The sequence below is a fragment of the Anastrepha ludens genome, chromosome 2 (genome assembly GCF_028408465.1).
Source record: "Anastrepha ludens isolate Willacy chromosome 2, idAnaLude1.1, whole genome shotgun sequence".
In the NCBI taxonomy this organism is placed as follows: Eukaryota; Metazoa; Arthropoda; class Insecta; order Diptera; family Tephritidae; genus Anastrepha; species Anastrepha ludens.
Window position 1 is genome coordinate 178,991,158 of NC_071498.1, and position 18,833 is coordinate 179,009,990.

The 18,833-nt window shown below is 38.6% G+C and overlaps 1 protein-coding gene across 1 annotated transcript in view; it reads left to right on the forward strand.

The window, feature by feature from the left end:
• The window catches only part of LOC128855948 (protein Skeletor, isoforms B/C), a 158,257-nt gene that overhangs the window by 116,010 nt on the left and 23,414 nt on the right, over positions 1–18,833 (forward strand). Inside the window, exon 4 of the mRNA XM_054091211.1 lies at positions 12,241–12,352. Coding sequence (XP_053947186.1) covers positions 12,241–12,352 — 112 coding nt within the window. The remainder of the gene's footprint in view (positions 1–12,240; positions 12,353–18,833) is intronic.

An 18,833-nucleotide genomic window follows, 5' to 3' on the forward strand; every position in this document is an offset into this window, starting at 1 on the left:
TCGCAAGAAGCCCTTATTCTCTGCACAGCATATCGAAAAGCGATTAACTTTCGCTAAATCGTATCTACCAAATCTATGTAAGTATTAAATAGCTACCGGGATAATGTGATATTCTGCGATGAGAATAAAATCACGCTGTATTACAACATTGGACCCAATACAGTAAAATTTTTACTTGTAATACTTATACCAATGCGTGTATATATGTATGTACCGCAATATCATAGTAAGTAGGTTTACCCAATTATATGGCTACTGGCTGATTAGCCGACTTCCTTCGTGGGTCAGACTCAACTGTACGCACACTTTTATAGGCCAATCTGGGTTATTTATGGAGTCATACTTGTTGAAAGTCAACAAAAAGCACAACTTCAGCCCCATACAAACATATGCACATACATATATTTCATAGTTCCTTCACACCTCACTTGCCTCACACATGTGTGGATGCATATGTATGTATGCCAATATAAATGTAATAATCTTTTAAAAATTGTGTTACATTTGCACAATTGCGCGTGTGTGCGAAGAGATGGGAGGGCGTACGTCAACAATATCTTCAATGACAACATTATAAACGTCAACCGTAATGACACACTGAACTTCAAATATTGGTTTTGTGCGTTTACTATTGCAAAAAAAAGAATGAATAAAAGGAAAGTGTATATAAACTATTCAGGCACATGCACACGCATATATACATATATTTTCTAACGGGTGTCATTTCTACATATGTGAAGCTTTTGATGGGAGAATTTACTAAATCAAGTCTGGAACCAATCCCATATTTTTAACATTTCTGCTAAGTGGATCCTCCGAATTTAGAAAAAGACTTGCGAGAACAATTTTTAAATGCCACTGAAACTTTGCCTAAAATTCGTATTCTACGCGGTAAAATTGGAAAGCTTGTCGTCCATATGAGACTAATCGAATTCTCTCTTATGACAAATATTCGTTCAACGCCATCTGCTGCGTGCATACCCCAGAAGCTATTGCCGTTGTAGAAGTGAGCGGGACCGTGGCTAAAAATTAGTCGTTGTGATTCAGCCGCACGGCATATTCACACTCACCAGCACTTTTTGGGTATATGGCCGAGCTAATCTTTCTATTTGTGATATGCGTCTCTTAATTTTGTTCCACAAATGGAGGGACCTACAGTTCAAGTTTCGAACACCAGATATTTTTTATGAGAAGCTTTTTTCATGGCAGAAATACACACGGAGGTATGCCATTACCTGCCGAAGGTCGACCGCTATTATATACAGCTTTTTCCGTTATTTGGTGTTTCATGCACGAAAATTCAAGCCTACGCTCTTCCGGATGGTATCCACGCTACGCTGGTCTATGGCCGCTAAGTATCATGATCTATACCTATTTAAGATTTAACTCATTCCAAAATTAAAGTAATTGAGCCAACGCTTGCATCGTATATTTGTGAAGTGCGTAGAAAGTCAGCCGAGAATTGTATCGGATGCACCCGATGCACCCAGGGAAATGCACGAGCTGGAGTGGTTTCTTTACTGGCGTCACCATTAACCCATATGAAGAGGATAAATTTTCGGGATTCTGCTAGTCCCGGGATTTTGGGGATCTTATTTTGTAATAGTTAGTTAAAATTTATTGTAAGGCAGGCCCCGAATTTACCATATATACCCGAGCACATTTTAGTAAAATTAAATTTGTGGAATCAAACAAACTCATCGGCCATGAGAGTTATAACTTGAAATTTAATCTTAGCATATAAAAAGAGTGCTTGGTTTTTATCAATCCACTGTAAGAAGCCAAAGGTAAGCGTTTCGGCTCGTCTTCCTAATCTCTGTATCGTATATAAGACTGAAATCCTAACCATTAATGAGATAGCTGCCTGGTTGGCCAAAAATGTGACTACCTTCAGAGAAGGCTATATTTACTCCGATAGCCAAACGGCGATTTAATCTCTTAGTGGTTGCCATTTATTCTATCATCGCTCGCAAGTACCGGGCATTTCTTAACGAGATGATGGATTATTGTTGAACGCGTATAAGAGGCATATTTTGTATTTTTTTTATAAAAGTGGTAAAAATGCAACAACTGCTGCTGCAGAAATAAACACTGTTCACGGAGAGGATACCGTGAGGGTAAGGACTGCGCAAAAGTGGTTTTCAAAATTCCGAAGTTGTAACTGCGACGTGAAGGATGCCCCGCGCGCTGGTCGTCCTGAAGTCTTTAACTCCGACGCCTTGATCGAACTCGTGGAAGCTGAGCCAAATTTAACAGTCGATATGATAGCTCAGAGGTTAACCTCAACGCATGGAACAGTTCACAGGCACCTGGTTCAGTTGGGAAAGGCTTCCAAACTGGGAAAATAGGTTCCGCATGGACTTTTCGTCGCCAGCCTTCAGCAGAGAGTGAATGTGTGTTCTCAGCTGCTGCAACGACTTGAAAATGAAAGTTTTTTGAGCCGTATCATTACTGGTGATGAAAAATGGGTCCTTTAATCCTGTTCGCAAAGCCAATGGTTAGATAAAGATGAAACACAGCTGCTGCAACGACTTGAAAATGAAAGTTTTTTGAGCCGTATCATTACTGGTGATGAAAAATGGGTCCTTTAATCCTGTTCGCAAAGCCAATGGTTAGATAAAGATGAAACACCAGAACCGACCCCTATAGAGGGCCTTCACCTCAAGAAGATTCTCCTGTCTATTTGATGGGATATGACCGGTATTGTTTATTCTGAACTTCTGGAACCAAACCAGACGATAACTGCTGATTATTATTCCCAACAGCTATCAAAAGTGAATGAGGCACTAAAAAAAAATTGACCGTCCCCCGTCAGCACTCCAATCAATATTTTGCAGTCTTTTCTAGAGCGCGATAAAATAAAGTTTTGTAGTTTTCGTATTCCAGGGCCTTAGCATACTTTTGGCAGTTTTGAACGTTGAGTGTCCCTTGTTTGTTGAGTGTTCATTTTTGTGTGTTTTATTTTAAAAAAGAATCAGTTCTTAGCCTCTAAAACGGCACCCGTTTAATATAAACTTGTAATAATAACAACAAGTGTTCGAGGGGATATCCTGCTGTCACAAAACCCAATAAAATATCCTAGCAAAACAAACAATGTAAACAGAAAGAAGAAAAGAAATAGACTGGAAACTCGATCCACGCATACACCCTTCAAGCCAATACTCATATGTGTGTATATGTGTATGTATGAATGTGCATACAATACTTAGCGAAGGCCTTTCAAAATAATTGCAAACCTTAGAAGGATGACGGGGTACACGAAAAAACCACTCAAATGAAATCAAATAAAATAAATGCACTCTGGTGGTAAAATAAGAAAACATTCTCACATACACACACACACACACACGCGCGTACATCGATATGTGTGCAGGCGACATTTGGGAATACTCTCGCGCAAAGCCCAACCGCATTACCAAAAACAGCAGAAAGCGAATTCTCATCATTACCAGCAACAAATAAGAAATCAAATAAAGGCTTTTGACAAAGCGTCGATTGAAAAAGAAAAAGAATATTAGAAAGAGGGAAAAAAGTAGACAGCCTCAGTGGTACAAAGCTTTGCGATGAAAGTCCCAAGGGCAGTGACATAAAGCATTCTGCAGAGTAAATGAAAGTTTGACAACCCAGTAGGAAATGTAATACGTAGAAAAAGTTAGAGTTAAACTCGATCGTATATTACAAAAATAGGTTTTTGTATGAAGAAGTTGGTAAAAACAATGGATTTACTTAAACAAATTTTATTTGCCGGCTTGGACAGAGACCAAAAACTTGCCTAACGGTCTTTGTCCTTTGTGTAGTTGAACCAGTTTCTCGTTCCAAGTGCAGGTATGTTTTTCTACATCTGGTTCTTTCCTTTTTTTCGTAGGTATTCTTGCCCTTGCTGTTCACTCATGGATGCCTTGGTGAGGGATTATTTTTTGCAGTATTTGAGGTTATGTAACAAGATAAGGTACTCCTTTTTCAAAAAGGTCGTTATCGTGTCTTCAGTATTATCTGCTGTGTTTTTTTAGTGTTAAGAAGATTCATTATTCTTGCATAACTTCAGAAGGAGCATAAAATTAGATGTGCACCTTCAAAACATGAAATTTAATAATAATCAACATATCTCCAATAGCACTGAACTCTTCTGTTTTAGCATTTTTTTAATTATAATTTTTTTTTAATTCTCAGTTTTGGTAGCTTCAAATTAGAAAAAGCAACAAACACCAAAATGAAAACTGTTCGCATTTTGGCCATAAAGAAGCACTCATTTTGTTGCGAGGAGCAAAGGCTTGTCAAGTGTGACGTCATGCACTCTGACGGGTACAATCTTGATTCTATCTTTCCTGGCACCAACTGAGTGTGAACATCGCAAGCACTGAACATCAACATCATTGTTTCCTTGAATCCATAGCGGAGCATGGGGCACCAACAACACCTACGCGCCATCTCGTCCGATTACTCGATAACGCTTTCACCTGCTTCCAGCTTAACCCGAGTTGAGCCGTCTCGCGATCCACAGTTCTTTTCCAGGTTTCCCTTGGCCTGCCAGGCGCTGTTCCGCGGCTCCATGTTTGCTTTTTCGAGCAATTTCTTATTTGGCATTATATTTGCCCAGGAAATTCGGAATATAATCCCTATACAAAGGTTGACAAAAACTTGTACGCGACTGGTTACAGCAGTGGTGATTTTCCAGGTAGAGCTACTGTACAGCAGTACCGACAACACATTCGACTTGAAGAGCCTAACCTTTAAACTGGTACTCAGGCTGGTGTTTTGCCATACAGAGTACAAGATCCTGAACAGCCCTCTTACTTTTTCGTTTCGGGAGCGTATGTCTATATCCGTACCACCGCCACAGATAACTTTTCTGTCGAGGTAAGAAAGTTTCTCCACTCTTGCGATAGGGTTACCTGCAATCTCCACACACCCACCCATTTTATTTGCCAGACTCTTCACCTTCGTACCTCGTCAAAATTGATTTTAAGGCGAGCAGACGTAGCTTCCCTATAAAGCGCGGAGCCCATTTCCTTAAAATCGGTTAGGCGATGGGCCAGGAAGTGCATGTGGTGTAGTATTAATGTGTTGTGGCTTACAAGTCATCGTCCATTTAAGATCGCAGCTGTGTAAAGGACTTAAGGCAGTTTCGAGGACGTCTGACGTCTATTACTAAGAGGAATAACACGGGCGTGGGAGTACACCTCTGGCGAACTCCGCTACGAACTTCGAATGGAGCAAGCCCTGATAAGACGTCATTAATAGCCAGGATTAGTTATTGCGTGTGTGAAGGTTGTGTAGTTTTTGACATGGAAGCGCGAAAGCAGAAGAGGAAGATTATACACGCGTACCTCTAAATTGACCCACTCTCATCTGAAAGAGCGATGATACCGAGTAATTCCGACGCACCGAAACGCTGAACTCTGGGTTTCACTGGGTTATGCAGAATGATTTCCTAGAGGGTCTTCGGCATGCCAGCAACAACTTGCACTATGTAGTGTATTAACAAAATGCACCAGCAGCAACAACAAGTCTCATACGAACAAATCAAACCGCAACTGCTGTTAAATTTTGTGTCGCCTCATTAGGAGTCTTCCTTTGTGCCCAAACGAAGCTAGCAGGTCATTGCATAAACGAGGACATATCCACTTATACGCTTTCGCACTCACACATGCATGCAATTGAGTGTGAGTATGCCAAACAATCAACCCACTGAACGTTCAACCGAGCGACCGATGGATGTCGCACTCTTGGCGATGTCACTGCATGTTGCCAGCCTCATTTCAAGGGTGCAATTAAGTACTCAGCCGTGTCTAATGTCGATGGGCAATGATGGGCTAAAGATGTGCGTGCATATGTGCAAACATGTGGGTATTCACACGCACACACATACACTTACAAAAGCACACATAATGTCGTATGCGATTCTACTGTGTCTTAGCTACTTTAGAATTTACCTTGGCACTTGTTCCAAATATTCAATTTCAAGTATAAGCCGAAATTCGCATGCAGTGACACAAAGTGCTGTATGCAAGTATGTTTGTGTGTGTGTGAATGATTACCCTATTTCAAAGGTCGAAAATCTATCTCATTCGCTAGCCATGTGTACCTACTTACATGCATACAGATACATACATATATACATTCATATGTAGTCAGTTCCAGCACTAACCATCCATGTGCTCACCTGACCTCAAGAGATCCCAGTCCTCGTAATTGTATGTATGTATGTATTTTATGTACACACACATACATGTGCATGTGTGCGGTTAAGTCATGAAATCCATTCATGGAATCACAATAGACTATTTGAATAGTTGTACTCATCAATGACGATTGTGCCCCGATGAGTATTTGAATTTGTTGCTGTTCCTGTTGTCAGCTGGTCTATTGGGAAATTAAGGGGTGAAGGGTTGGCGTGTTGCATCTTCAAGTTGTTGCATGTGCAAGTGCATGTTCAAAACGAAATTTCATTCAAAATATAATTTTTTGTCCAAGTAAATCCAGCCGAGCAAAAATATAAGGGAAATTATTTTTTCTATTACCCTGACGGGTTTGTGAAATCTCTGTAGAAAAAATTCATTCGTCTTAAGTTTATTTTAATTAGAAAAATTCCATTATACCAAGAATATATCGTTTTGTAAGTGTGGCTTGTGCTCCGAGCTTCGCTAAGGTATCTCAATATGTGTTCCTATTATCCTTTGCACAGGCCGGCGTGCAGGTAGAAATCGAAATTTATGTTATATGAAAGGTGGGAGTGCTATTAGCTATTTTCATTAATTTTTATGATTATACCTAGAGCGGCTGCTATTTCCAAATGGGTTGGTGCATGACAACCATTCCGTAGTGCCTAGTCTCGAAATCCCAGGTATGAAATAAAAAATGATAAGAAAAATGTTTCTATTGCCATGAAAAAGCTTCTCGTAAAAAACCATCTGATGTTCGGAGTGAGCATAAAACTGTAGGTTCCTCCATTTGTAGAAAAACATCAAGACGCGCTCCACAAATAGATGGAGGAGGTCAATTAAGCAACAAAGGATATAGGTATTCGCCAATTATATATGATATATCATAGTATATAGAGGGTTTTCCAATAACAGGTGTTATTTTGAATAGCCCGCTATTTCGGTAGATGTCACTTTTGAAGCTGTCATTTTTTTATATTTGACAAGTAGAAACTACGCCATTAATAAAAATGGAACGATACACGATTAAACAACGCATTCAAAGTATTAAGATTCTCTATAAAATGGTGAACATTTGGCAGAGACGGTTTGTAAAACTCGAACATTTTTGGGCCATCATGAAGCCTCCTGTCGGACCGCAATACCAAAATTGGTGAAAAATTCGAGCTGTTGGGACAGGTTAGTGATGTGAAGAATAAACCCCGTACACGTCGCTCAAGAACAACCGAAAATATTGCTGTTGTAGCCGAAAGCATTGAAGAAAACCCAGGTTTGTCCATTCCTCGTCGTTCTTTGGAATTAGGCATTTCACAAACGTCATTACACCGTATTTTGCATAAAGATTTGAATCTTAAGGCTTATAAAGTCCAGTTAATATAAGAACTCAAGCCGGCCGATCATCAATAACGTCGTGTCTTTACTGATTGGGTCGTTGAAATACATGAAAATTATTCGGAATTCCATCGAAAAATCGTCTTGAGTGATGAGGCCCATTTCCACCTCGGTGGCTTCGTCAACAAGCAAAATTGTGGGATCTAGGGGCTCAGAAAATCCAAGAGTTATTATTGAAAAGACTTTCTATCCTCAACATGTGACTGTTTGGTCCGGCATAGTCATTGGACCTAACTTTTTCGAAAATGAAGCTGGAGCAACAGTTACGGTGAGTGGATTGCGCTATCGAGAGATGATTAACAAGTTTTTATGGCCGGAATTGAATGGTATTGATCTGGACACCGTTTATTTTCAACAAGACGGCGCTACGTGTCACACAAACAACAAAACTATTGATCTTTTGTCACAATAACACATCTTATTGGAATACCCTTTACTTGTAGAGAGCTCAATCGGAATGTATGTAATTAGTTTAGTAAAATTGGATTGATTTTATCGAAAGTAGACGGTCCCAACCCATCGAGTCCCGAGTAATTATCAATCAAAAAGCAGCCGGTTTTGAAAAATGACACTAACACTAAGCGAATCTATGAAGTATCTGTAAATAATGCTCGAAAAAGCCAAATATTCAGGAGCGTATGCTGAAGATAATAAATGTGATTCTGAATATCGTATTTATATACCCCAATAGAAAGCAATGTGTCGCAAGTGCCATTCTGATGATACTTCAAACTAAAAACTGGAAATTGAAAAAGTCCATGAGTTCATACTAATATTCTTGCTGATCAACACGGGTCCAGTACAATAGCACACGGCGTCTTCATGTTGTAGGGAGTCGTAGACCGAAGCAATTTCAAGATCCCATTACTATTTTTAGTTCTGCACAGGTTAGTTAGTTTTATTGGATCATAATGCATTGCGATCTCTGATGTATTTTGTTGTAATTCCGCCCTGTCTTGGATTGAAGGCAGCATTTTTGAATTAAAGCATTTTTTTTTATTCTATGTTTATGTTATGGCAGAACAGTTCGTTTTTCATCTGGTATGGATGATGGAGCACTGTTAAATACCAGGCAAAAGACCGGACAAAATACCAAACAAAGCGAAAGACAGAAAGAGCTTGCAGGAAAGGATACTTTCGTAAAAATTTCACTGATCTAAATGTGTTTAGGCATACCGCACGTTTCCTGGAAGCCTTTCAATTGAGAATTTTTCCTTAGAAAAAAATATGCAAAGTGGAAACGTCTGCAATAAAGTCAAACGTAATTGGCTAAAGCGGAACATGAGGAAATTTCTTCTCTCCTTAAGTTGGCGTGACAAATAAATATCCATGAACGACTCACAAATGACTTCGGCAGAAGCGGTTTTTAAGAAGAAGCACCAGAAACAATGAAGTATCTGCTATGTGCTCTGCGCACGATTTCGGGAACAGACTTTTTGAGTAAAATCTCGTGGTAGCTTAGTTGAAGATGCGGCAGCTGCTCAACAGACAGGCTTAAAATTGAAATTTCAAAAAGACCCAGCCAAGAAGCACCGAGAGAATGGTAACTCCTAATACACTCAGGCTATGGAAGCTCTGGCTATGGTAACACCAAAAAGCCCCCTGTATTTGAATCTCTGGAAAGTCAAATGATTGATAGTCGAGGAGCAACGTAGAGAAGTGACAGAATTGGAAGATATGGATGTGGACGATATGTAGTTTCAACAGGACGGTGCCACTTGTCACACAGCTAACGAAACAATGGCTTTTTTGCGCGAAAAATTTGATGGCCGAATAAACTCACGTCGCGGCGATGTCAATTGGCCGCCAAGATCATGTGATTTGACACCGTTGGACTTCTTTCTTTGGGGTTATTTGAAAGAAATGGTATACCTCGATAAGCCAGCAACAATTCAAAAGCTAAAGGATGAGATAATTCGGCACATTAACGGCATAGAACCTCAATTATGCCTCAGCGTCATCGGAAATTTGGACCATCGGATGGAGGTGTGCCGCGGCCGCCATTTGGCCGATATTTTGTTTCACGCGCAATTAAACCATATCAATATTATCATAACTAGGAGAAATGATAATAATTTCCTAAAAAGAATTTATTTTATTCAAAATCAAAACCGGCCCTTGAAACTTAACTAATGTATGTAAAATGAATGAGATACTTATTTGCTGATTTGAAAAAAAAAAAATATTGGCGGTTTTGCAAAATATGACAACATACTTTCTAAAAAGCAATTGAATTAGTAATAAGTTTTCATTGATTCTGAATGGTTGAAATTGTTCACGTGCATATGTATGTGCGTATGCAGCAATTAAATATAATTCGATAGGATAGATTTATGGCAAATGGCATTGAATTGTAAATATTATAAATTAATATTTTTGAAAGTTGTAAGCATTTCGTGTTGTATTAATCCGTGAAAACAAAAAAAAAACTAAATATTACGCAATAAATCATTTTGCAAAAACAAAAAAATGTGCGCATGTGTGATAATTTATTCAAACATTCACTGGAATAGTTTGCACTTGAAAATTAAAAATTATTGAAATGTCTCCGACATTTGTAATCACTTGTCCCTGATACAAATTTATTCAATTGGAATGTATGAAAATATTTAAAAATGCGATTACTATACATCTACATATACGAGTATATATATAAGTATTACAATGTATGTATATAGCGGCCGCCGTAGTCAAATGGGTTGGTGCGTGATTATAACAAAGGTTGTAAGTGTCAATTATTTATATGTACATATATGTATGTATATACATATATATATCGAAGTTGGAGAATTGGAAAAAGTCTTAAAATTGAAAGAGTTCCATGCAAGTATGTACAATTTTAAGAATTCTTCAACTTTACACTTTGATAACCCCTTGCCATCCTAGAGTGCATGCTTATCAAAGTTCAAAGCTTAATGTTAACATACGATATAATAACCAGTAACATTGTGTGTTAAGATCTACTCAGCCATAAAGTTTCAGTGTTGCTAATAGAGTATTTCGCTCTTAAAATCCATTTTATGTTGAACTTCTGAGTACTAATTACCTTAATTTCTGGAAGTCTTGATCTTGATTTTGCGATATCAATGCTTCTGTTTAAGACACTTATTGAAAGTAATTATTTGTTGAATAAACAATCTATTTCATTTTAGTTCTTAAGTTTTTGTTATGTAACCCTGTAAATCCAGTCAGTAAGGTTGTTACCATTAACTTAAATAAAGAAATAATGAAATAAAGAATAACATCTATTTTGTTTTCTTCCAAAGACTCCACCCCAGATGTAATATACTGGTGCCAACGCTTTTTTCAATCCTCAAAGCACTTTTTATTATTGCCTTGCGTTATTCCAGCGCCGCAATCTTTACATTATATATTCCATCGTTGCAAATCTCCGGCCTTTTGGATGATTGGGTCTTGGTTTCTACATCATAACCATACACCTATGATTCCTCACCATTTCTGACTCTATTGAGCAAACCAGAATCATCATTACTGCTATCCTATTCTGCCAGTGGAGCATAGGGACCCGACAAATCTTCTAAATCTAACTCTGATGTTTGCTTCTCTGCATATTTTAGTCCACGAATACCCATTGCCATTCAGTTCGCTATCGAAAGTTCTTCGCCAGGTTTTAGCAGGGTCACCTGGCTGGCTCCAGGCTCCAGCTTAGTGCTTGTTTTTCAATATAGTTATTCCCTTTGCGAAGTTTTTGTTCTATCCATTTCCATGATTTCATTGCTTGCACATACTTGATTGGCTCGATCCCAGAGCTCTTCGTTTGAGGTGCGAGCAGGCCATCATATTTTTCGAATTTGCCGCAAGCACTTCTTTACCAAATCAATGTTTATAAAAAGGCCAGCATACTTTGCCTTTCTTCTCAAATTATCTAAATAATTCTGCAGGTCACTCAATTTGTGACTTATTAGGCATACATCATCAGCATGCCCGATGCCCTCTTACTGTGTAAAGGGCGTCATTTGTACACCCTGTCGGCCATTGATATGTATCGCATTACTTCATATAAAGCAAGAATGAACAAAATAAGTCACAAGAAGTACCAATAGAATCATGGTTGGAGACATTAAATTGCTCCTGAGCGATACTCAGCAACTTTTCTCATAGGGACTCGATGATTTTCAAAAACAATTTTCTGCGCTGCTTCAACGTTCTCATCTATTGTTGACGTGCTGGAACGTTCAGAACGCTAATTTATTATTGGCATCTTCTCGGCCCTCTTGAAAGAGATAATCGTAATATTTTACTCGGCTAAGGTTTACCGTATGCCACTGTCAATATTTCAAGAGCTTTGGATGTTCTTTACAAACATTTTTTAGAAAAAACTTTACGCAAATTCCTTGATCACCCTTTTCCATAGCAGAAAATCGCCGATCACACCAAAATATGATTACCCTTTGTATCTGTCAAAAACAAACTTAATATGTCATACCGACACAACAAAACAAAAAAGTCCAAAAGCGAAATCGCGATGCCCGCGAAATTTTTAAAGTCATCTTATTTTTGAACAAACCTCGCATATAACTGAAGCACACACACTTGCACATACACACACTGCCTGTATATAGTAGATTTATTTATAATGCTTCCTTTGCACCCTTTTACCCACCGTAATTGTGCTCACAAAATATTTCTCTAATTTTTGATTTTCTCCCGTTTTTCTCACCCGCAGCGACCCGCCAATATTGCAAGCCCACAACAATACCGACATCATACTGCGTCTCCCCATGGGCAAAAGGATTAAGGATATACGATGGCTATCTGTGTGGTGCAGACGATTTACGGTAAGAAGATTTACTTTGTCCTTCCTTATGTTGTGGTTCAATATGAAATATGTGCGTATGTTTGCAATCGTGGTTGCATATTTGCTTTTTGACAACTGCCAAAGTGGTTACGAAAAACTGGTCGCGTGTAAGTAACCATAATTCATTTTTAATTAAAGCTAAAAGTGCATAACCAGAAATAAATCTGAGGGAAATGTAATTAAAAATATGGTCGAAAGTTGTGTAAAAGAAAGCGAAGGAAATTTAGTCGAAAATTGTGTAGAAATGATGTGATGATCCAATGCTATTGGGGACGTATCATAAAATTCATGGAGTCAAATACGATATGCGAAAATCAAGTTATGGAAATTTCATTATAACTCGAAAACTAGTAACAATGCGTTTTTCGTAATCATACGGGTGTCTGGAAGGAGTTGACCATTCTTTAGTAATATTCGAAGCATAAATTCGTTTGGGTTTTGAAAGTTCGTTTTTAGTGGCGTCGAGAAAATGAGTGACTCCCATTACAAGGAATGTGTGGTGTGTGCGAAAATGGATTCACTTTCCGAACGACTTCAGAGTTTGAATGAGTCGGATAGTCAATGATGATAAGGTTTGGTTGTTTGGTGTTTGGTTTTGGTCCGTAAACAAAGTCAGCAGTGGTTGGGGATATGTTGGCCTCTAGAGGCAATATCTCAAGGGACATGGTAACATTTTTGGGCAGTTAACACCGTTTTCTCTGAACTTTGTACTCATCTATTTATACGCAAACTGGAATTTGAGGGTCTGCCCCGGCATTTTTCCAAGTAGGCTGGATTAGAATGAGGGGATAATCTGTACTGAATCTGTATCGAGTGGAAAGTCTTTAACCTCTGTCTTCACTGGGTTCCAAGAGGGAATCGGAAATCAGAGCAGGGTTTATTTCTAAATCAGCCAGTTGATCCGTTTCCTTGAAACTGTGGAATACTGCTGGTACTTTTCAGGCAAAAGTCTTCAATATCCTGCATGCATGCAGAATGCTTAGGGAAGTAACATTTTTTTCGATAGTAAAGCCGCGATCAAGGCTCTGACGACGGCATGGTGCAGATCCAAAGTGCGCAACCCCTATCCGGAGGAGATCAAATCTCTTGGGTGTGCAGATAACACTTCCCTGATCTAGATTTCAGAACATAGAGGACATAGGAGCATAGAGAGAAATGAAATTGGTGATGAGTTTGCCAGGAAGAGGTCGAATAAATTGGTCGCAGAGGTATCCCACCCGGTCATCGGCATCCAGCTGATTTTTGTTAAAGACGAAATACACAACTTGATTCTCAGGAAAGCGCAGAAAAGATGGAGCTTCATTTATTCGTGCGCTATTTCGAAAACCCTTTGGCCACGGTACAATGGACGCCGGGCGTATGAAATCCTGGGAATGCCACGGCACTAAATTTCCAAACTCGTAGTTGTTTTTGCCGGTCATTGTACGATCGGCACTCACGCAAAAAAACTAGGTTCACCATTTAATCTCCATTGCAAATGCTGTGGGGCCCTTTCAAAGATGGCGTCTGTTGCGCACTTTCTTTTTAAATGTCCGGGTTTGACTGCTAGACAATTAAGGTCACTGGATACTCCTTTCTTCGACAGCCTGAGACAGTGCGCCAACCTCCCATCAACGCCATCAATATTTTCCATTACATAAACAGCTCTGGCTGGCAATAAATATCTGCCTGTTGGAGGTCTCATAATGGTACTAAAATGGTACTTTAGTGCTACTTGGGAAGTGCCGGACTAGGGCTTCAACCATTTCACCTACCTGCCTAACCCCAACTTTAGTCTAAGTTTATGTAATTTTAAGCAACAAATAAAGGGTGATCAATTTAGAGGTATCGAATTTTCAATTGAAATAAAACAGCGAAAATTCAAATTGATTGGGCAATCTTTTTAATTATTGCGTAAAATCGCCCAAGTAGGGCCATAAGCTAAGCCAAGTTGTTGAGATTGGCGCTGAATCGATTATTCCTGGTCTTCGGCAAAACTCTCATTTACAGCCGCAATATTCTCTTCACTGCCGGCTGTGCGTGGTTTAATCGGTCGAGTATTATCCAATAATGTAAAATTATTCCTAATTTTGTTGATGATTTGCCGGAGAGTGCGTTTGGTTGGACGGTTAAATAATCATAAGTTGGCCTGAGCGCGTGATGAAGACTTTTCACACAGCGTCGACTTTCGTGATACAATTGCACGATTTGCAAACGTTGTTGCGACCTAAGTCTTTCCATGATGAAATGTCTATGAAACTGAAAAAAATTATTTATTTAGTTTAATAGGTGTCAAGCGTAATCTGTCAAAAAACCCCTATTAGAAAAGGTACCTTAAATCTGATCACCCTTTATATGCAATATTTAACTAAATACTCACAACCGTTTGTAATATAGACCTTAAGGTTTATCTGCAGACTGAAAAAAAGGAAAAATACAAATTAAAAAATAAAAATAAAAAAATATAAAAAAATATGTAGGTGTACTTACATACTCAAGTACGTGTGTATGTATTTATATATAAAAAATACGTATCTGTGCATATTCATGTCAAAACTTCACCCTGAAACAGGTTCAAAGTCATATTGGTACAGTAATCGATTGTGTAAATATTTGTCAGCAATCACAATTCAGCTTCCTGCAGCGCTACTACTATGCGACTACACTACAATAACAACGCGAAACGTGTGCGAGCAGCATTTAAAGCAGAACTCTGAATTCCGACGAGCGGCGGCATTCATTGACAGCCGATTTATGACAGGTGTGAAACGATTCGTGCTAAATAGCTGCACACAAGGGCACAAAAAACTCAATTGGCATAGCTTTAACACGCTTACACACACACTTGCATGGCTGGCTGAGTGTGCACAGATTTTGTTAGTCAGTTATGCGCCTTTGGGCCTGATAAAGGAAAGGAAAACACAACATCAATGCGAACTATTTAAGTTAAGGGTCTACAACAAACTTACCCATACACATACACGTACACTCGCTTGGGTATGTGTGTATATGCAAATATGCAAGTAGATATGTCTCTGCAAAGCAAACAAGAGCATTCGCAGACACTTGGCACAATTGGATTTAGCGCCTGAAAATATGCAACATTTATGCGAAAGCGTAAAATAGTGTAGCCAAGTAGTACCAGCAACTGCGTCTGTGGCCAGAACAGAATTATTATAAGTATTTTTTCGGGGTTAATAATTCGAACCGCGCCCATTTTTGATGTGAAAGTTGCGCATTCAAGTGCGTTCACTATGATAAAGCCACTTACACCCTCAGTACAAGTGTACCTACATACCCACAATACGTGCCATGTATGCATGCGAATGTGTGTGTGCGTGTGCTTAGTTTTCATAAATTACATTTGTTTTATGCCATTCGTGTGTAAAATGTGAAAATAAAAAATAATATTATTGTTGGTGGGTGGAATAAGGAGAGAATGAATGAACGAACGAAAGCAAAACAGGAAACGGAACAGGTGCTATTTGGTGCTGAAGTGCACAAAGGAGACAAGCGAGGTGGCGTTAAGTTAGAGAATAAAAGATGGCGTCGTGGTTAAATAAATTACAGCAGACATTTTTGATTAACTCAAGTGTGTACAGAAGTAGGCGTGGAGGTGGAAAGTATGCATGTGTGTGTGTATGTGTGAGTGCATGTACATTCCAAAATAACCTCTCTGTATGTGTGTATGTACGTAAATACCTATACATGCGCAGTTTGCGCGCTCAAAGTGGCTGTAGTATGTTTTACATGGTAGCGAAATACTTGCACATTTATGTAGTACAGGGTGTGCTAATAGTAATGTATACAGATACGCATCATGTTTGGCGTGGTGAGTTTATTTATTGTATGTTATAAGCAGCACAGCCGTCGTAGCCGAATGTGTTGGTGTGTGACTATCATTCGCTAGTGCCGGATTCGAAACCCGCTACGGGTTTGAAGCACTAAAAATGAGAGAAACGATTTTTTCTAATAGTAGCCACACCAAGGCAGGCTATGGCAAATCTGCGAGTGTATTTCTAACACAAACTAGAGGGGTAACTCATACATAACATACGCAACGAAGCGCGGGTGCATATATAATATGTATATTGATATTTATGCACTAGTGGACAGTAGCGATCAACTACTGTTGAACTTTGATGAAATCTAGTGGGCTTAACTTTTTTTGTTTGCCACTAAGCTTGCATACCTTTCTTGTCATTTTTTGCCGAACCATCAAAAAAATAAGCAAAAGTTTTTTTATTTTTCTTATCTTTTTTTTACTGTTTTTTTTTATTAAAACATATACTCATAGCGAAAAGTATTTACACAAAGCTGAAACTTCGCATACATTTAAGCGCTTACCATAATTTGGAATATACCGTTATTGTATTTGAATTTGCGCTAGTTTTCTTTGCATACTCTAAATATTTCAACAACAATAACATTTTTCAATACAGTTGCTTAACAACAACAAACAATGGCTTTATAGAAAATTTGTTTGGAGTCAACGGGTTAAGCCCGAGGTGTTGGGAAGTTTGCTAGCTTCCTCATTCATGTGCCTTTGGAGCCTGCAGAAGTGGGCTTCTGCTTGTATTTTAATATCTGCAGCGGTCGTAGAGATCTTAAAGTCACGTTGAATATCCTTATTGCGCGCGAACCAAGGTGAGTTGAGAATATCTCGAAAGATTTTTTTCGGGAGTCGTTGAAGTATATTTGTAATACTTTGAGTAGCGCAACCCCATAAATACAGGCTATAGAACCACACAGGTTTTATAATTTATTTATACCCTATGATCAAAAAGTAAAGTGAAGGTGATTTTGACTGCTTTCTTCGATTGCCAAGGCGTAGTGCACCATGAGCACCATCCATCGGGCCAGACAGTCAATAGAGATTATTAATTATCCGTTTTGAAGCGTTTGAGAGATGCTGTACGTCGCAAATGGCAGGAAATGTGGGCAAACAATTCTTGGATTTTGCACGCATCGATCGCACCGAGCCCAAATTGTGCTGGATTATTTGACCAAACACCAAGTAAATACCATCGTGCAAGCACCGAATTCTCCTGATATGGCCCCATGCGACTTCGTTTTGTTTCCCAAGTTGAAGTTACCACTTCGTGGAAGGAGATTTCAGTCGATAAAGGAGCTGAAGGCCATCTCTTCGTCGGCCTACCAGGGGTGCACGGAGGACTGGATTAAACGTTTTCACCTGTGTATTGCTTCAGACGGGTCACATTTTGAAGGAGATCAAATAAATTTGCCTGAAATTTTACTCGGTGTTCCTTTATTTAAACATTTGCGTTACTTTCTGATAAAAGGGTATACGAGAATAGTTATTTTCTTATATGTATATGGAGAGCTTTGATCTTCGTCATTTCAATCTTATTATCTTCAGATACAACTAGAATTTTAACTTTTCGCCACAAAAGCTACACTCTTCACGTAATTAAAGCTAAAGCTAGTTTTAGTAAGGGCATAATTGTGCCTCAAACTAATTTAAGCTTCCAGTCAGCAAAAAAATTATTTTTTTTTAAATACTCCAATTTAAGACTATTAAAAACTTTTAAAACTGGTTGAATAAGTGAATAGTTATTTCCACCAGTGCACTATATTTAGGGGAAATTTCATATTAAAACAGCTAAGGTGCATGTACAAGACACAAAATTAGTGAAAAGTATACGACCAACAGGAGTGTGATTTTACTTGACTTATTAAACAATTTCAATGAACTGGTAGTTTAAAGAAGGAAGCAACGAAAAACTTCAAGGCAAGATGACTTCCTAATAAAAAGAAGAATTCAAAGTGATCCTACAGTTTATTTTAATCAAATAAAAAGTGAATTAAATTTTCCAGTTAGTGTTAAGACCATTAGAAGACGAGCAGTGAGGCCAGACGGTACAGCTGACGACAAGCGAGAAAGTCATTTATTTCGTCCAAAAACAAGAGAGCAAGACTTATTTGGCCAAATCCCATCTTAGCAGGTCAGTACAGAAATGAAAAACTGTGTTGATCTTCGATGATTCCAAACATGAATATATTATTCAGACGAAATAAGGAGAGTAAGAAGGAGAAAACAACAACTATTAAGTTCTCGATATTTTGTCGTAATTATTAAGTATGGCGGGGGAAATTTTTTGGTCTGGGGAAGCTTCTCTGGGCAAGGAATCAGACCTATTGTAAATTTAAAAAGATGTAATGTAATTTGATCCGCTCAATCTCTCAATCTGAATCCGATTGGTAACTTACGTGAGATTAAAAATTTGAAGCAAAAGAGGGAAAACTGTACAACAAATAAACTTGTGATCGAAGCTGTTAAGGATGTCTGGTAGAACATATCGCTGGAAGTTATTAATAACTTATTTCTTCTATGCCAAAGAGATGTTCTGAAGTCATCAAAAATAACGAGCTTAGCACAAAATAAAGGGTTTTCCAAAAAAAGGTGTTACAGGTGATTGGACTGTGCTATCGAGAGATGATTAACGATTTTTTATGGGCGG